Genomic DNA, 3519 nt, shown 5'->3' with positions numbered 1-3519 from the left:
ATCTAGTTAAATATTCATATTTTTAATCAAGTGATTTTAATTAAACTATTTCACTTTAAGTGATTTTAATTAGACTATTTTACTTTAAGTGATTTTAATTAAACTATTTCACTTTAAGTGATTTTAATTAAACTATTTCACTTTAAGTGATTTTAATTAGACTATTTTACTTTGAATCATTAAGCTGTTTATATTGGAATATAAAATATTAATTCTATCAATTATTATCATCTTTTTATATTTAGTTATGCATTGATGTATATTGATTAACATTAATTATGCATTAACTTAACATTGATACATATTTATTAGCATTAGTCATATAGCTCAACACCATTGTATATATCCATTATTCTATAATAAAATATAACAGATATAATTCTATTATGCATTCAAGTTAGTTATGTTCTATATTTATTAGTACAAATTTACTACAAGAGAAAAAATTTACTACACAACAATGTATACAATACTATTATATAATATAATAAGTAAATAGAATAACATATTTATTACACAACAATCCATACAATACGATTATATAATAAGTAAATAGAATCTAAAAGAAACAGTAAAATAAGAAAAAGGTAGTATTATAGGGGATACTAATACTCATTTTATATTTCATTTGTTGCCTCCTCCAAAAAGCTCTTAACTATCTCAATGCTTGGCTTAATCACAATTTCTTGATACAAATGTTGATAATCTTCCCCCTTTAAAACAGCTTCAAAGACCTTTGTAGAATCAATTTTGTGCACCTTCCACCCAAATCTATTAACCATGTTATCAATCTTTATAAGTTGATTTTCAGCCAAGATGCATGTGTTTTCTTTCATTTCTGTAATAGATTCCTCAAGTATTTTTTCTTTATGAGCCTCATCAAAATCTTCATCATTTTCTATCTCAAAATAACGTTGAAGCTCAGGAACACCAATTGCTCTTCTAATCCCCATTGTGCAATCTGCTCCAGGGACAAAAAAGTCTCTAATTTCATCAATAAGACCTGCCTCAACCATTTCATTAACTCTTTTGTCCAAATAAGGAAACAAAACAGACAATGACACATCCACCCAGATGAAACAACAATTATATTTTAAACCAAATGCATAGATTGGGTCATCAACAAGTACTTGTAGGTAGGAATTTGAACCACCTACGATAATAGGTAGATGTCCATTTTCAACAATGACATCTAGGGTTTCAACCATTTTCTTGCAGAATTCATTCACAGTGAAATCATAATTAGGATCATTTATGATGCCTAACATGTGATGTGGAATCGAACATTGCTCGGATTCTGGTATCTTATTCGTCACAATGTCAAGACCCTTATAGACTTGAATCTTGTCTGAGTTAATGATTTCAGAAGGGAATTGAATACCTAGGTTAATAGAAAGTTTAGTTTTTCCAGTTCCAGTTGCACCCATTATGAATAAAATCTTTTTCTTCTCTGTCATTGTTGAGAAACCGGAAGCCATAGTTGTGTTTTTGATGTAAAATCAGCAAGAATATACAAGAATCACAACTTTAGCAATGATTAAAATGAGTAATATAAAAGTTTGAACTTGAATCGGAATATTATATAGAAAAATTTGAAATGAAATGCATTAATCAAAACTGTTGTCTTAATAAAGATGCGAGTTACACCTAGATGCGAGTTGGATTGATACTGAACTAACAGAATGAAAACTCCTTTGTAACAAATTTCTTGTTTTGTGTGATAAATGAGGTGTTCAACTATGCTATATATAACACCTTCAACGAAACCAATTAATACAGTTTAATATAAGAAATAATGATTAGTTTTGATTAAATTAATAATATAACATAATTAAAAAATATTAAATATATCTTTAGGGATAGACTAGGAAAAATATAGAAATTCACTCTTAGGTAAAAAATACTTAATATTTATTTGGTCAAACGAAGTTAATAAAAACTGTTTTACAAATGAGTGGTTTGACACCCTAAATGTCCAATATATTTAAAATATCAAAATAATTAATTTTGAATATAACATATTTCACAAAATTAAATAGATACATTGAACATAAGTTTAAAGTCAAACATATCTTTTGAACAATTACTTTACAAACATAACTTAATTTAAAATTTAAAATTTTAAAAATTATATTAAACATTAAGATTAAAAGTAGTACTGCATGTAAAATAATTTTACATTTTCATTCAATAAATTTTTTTTACTCACCTACGTCATATGAAATTTCATTCTTCAAGGAACAAATATCAAACATGACGTCCTATATAACTGGTTTGACAAGATAGACCAGAACTACAATAATTAATACGTATTAAGACGATGGAGCAGGAAAAATAGAGAACACAATAATTGGTAACCCAATTCGATGCAAACATCACCTACGTGTGCATGATTCACTTCCAACCCAAGAAAAAAATGTCATTATAAGTAGCTTAATACAATTAGTCTTACAAGAAACAACAAACTCGATATTTTCAATGTCTCTTCCTAACACTATCCAATGACTTTCTATTTCAGACTCCCCCCTAAATATTAGAACTCCTCTCACTTTCTCTCAATCACTAAACCCTAGTGATTGGTGTTTAACCCAATTATCAATGTTGAATATTACAAATGAACTTGATAAACCTTGTATGCCAAGTTATTGAAACATAGAAGTGTACATAAATACGTTTAATATACAACTGAACTAGAAAAATCTACAATTATGCCAAATTACTAAAATATAGTTTGATGTACATAAAATAACGAGGACTCTTGTAAACTCTAGCACTTTAAAATCATCAATGTGAATACCTGTTTTCCAATGTAGGTTTGAGCTCCTTATATAGCTTAATAACTCTGGGCTTTTCTTCTTGGATATTAGCTTTAATTTCGTTTAAAATTAGTGCAGAATCTGTTATATATTATTTATTCCATAAATCTCTCCAACAATATATGATTTATTACAATTTAAATTCAAATTTAAATCTTCGTTTAAATCTGAATAAATCTTCGTCGGGCTGTCAAACAAGTCACCTAATCATATTGCTAAGCCAATTAGCAATAAAATATGATCTTCTTTGATTATAAAATCTTCCAAAACGCGGCAGCATTGACTTGTTGCGCAAGATCCAAATGTCGTACCAACATGATGTGACATCTTGTTCAAGATGCGTCCCTTATACACCTCTATACAACTTATGCAAGCTAGATAATCCTGAACACTTTGAATACTTCTCCATGTTATTGTTTTTCAAAATGCAGTCAATCCAAAAGGAACAAAAATCACCCCCTTTAGAAAATTGTGGCAAAACAACTATTCAAGATAGATAACGCTCATTCAATAAGAACAAGTGAGATTCTCTTTAGAGCGTACAATCCTACTAACTAAAAATTATTAGCATGCAATCATTCACATACTTAGTCATGCATAACACAAACAATTGATAGCTAATATTAGGATATGCAAAAATCTACTAACAATTTGTGTATTCAAAAGAGAACCTACCAAGCTTGACAGTTATAACTAATCAAAG

The 3519-nt window shown here is 28.2% G+C and overlaps 1 protein-coding gene across 1 annotated transcript; it reads right to left on the bottom strand.

The window, feature by feature from the left end:
- Positions 1-492: 492 nt before the first annotated feature.
- Positions 493-1620, bottom strand: LOC127127421 (adenylate isopentenyltransferase 5, chloroplastic). Its single transcript, XM_051056602.1, has one exon. It carries the CDS (start codon positions 1476-1478, stop codon positions 618-620), a length of 861 nt encoding a protein of 286 aa, XP_050912559.1. The 5' UTR covers positions 1479-1620; the 3' UTR covers positions 493-617.
- Positions 1621-3519: the final 1899 nt, after the last annotated feature.

The sequence above is a fragment of the Lathyrus oleraceus genome, chromosome 3, assembly GCF_024323335.1.
Source record: "Lathyrus oleraceus cultivar Zhongwan6 chromosome 3, CAAS_Psat_ZW6_1.0, whole genome shotgun sequence".
In the NCBI taxonomy this organism is placed as follows: Eukaryota; Viridiplantae; Streptophyta; class Magnoliopsida; order Fabales; family Fabaceae; genus Lathyrus; species Lathyrus oleraceus.
Note: the sequence above shows the minus strand (reverse complement) of the source record. Positions and strands in the feature narration are given on the sequence as shown.

What these genes read in the sequence shown, in the direction of transcription:
- LOC127127421 (XM_051056602.1), bottom strand. Translation starts at nt 1,478, where the DNA reads ATGGCTTCCGGTTTCTCAACAATGACAGAGAAGAAAAAGATTTTATTC.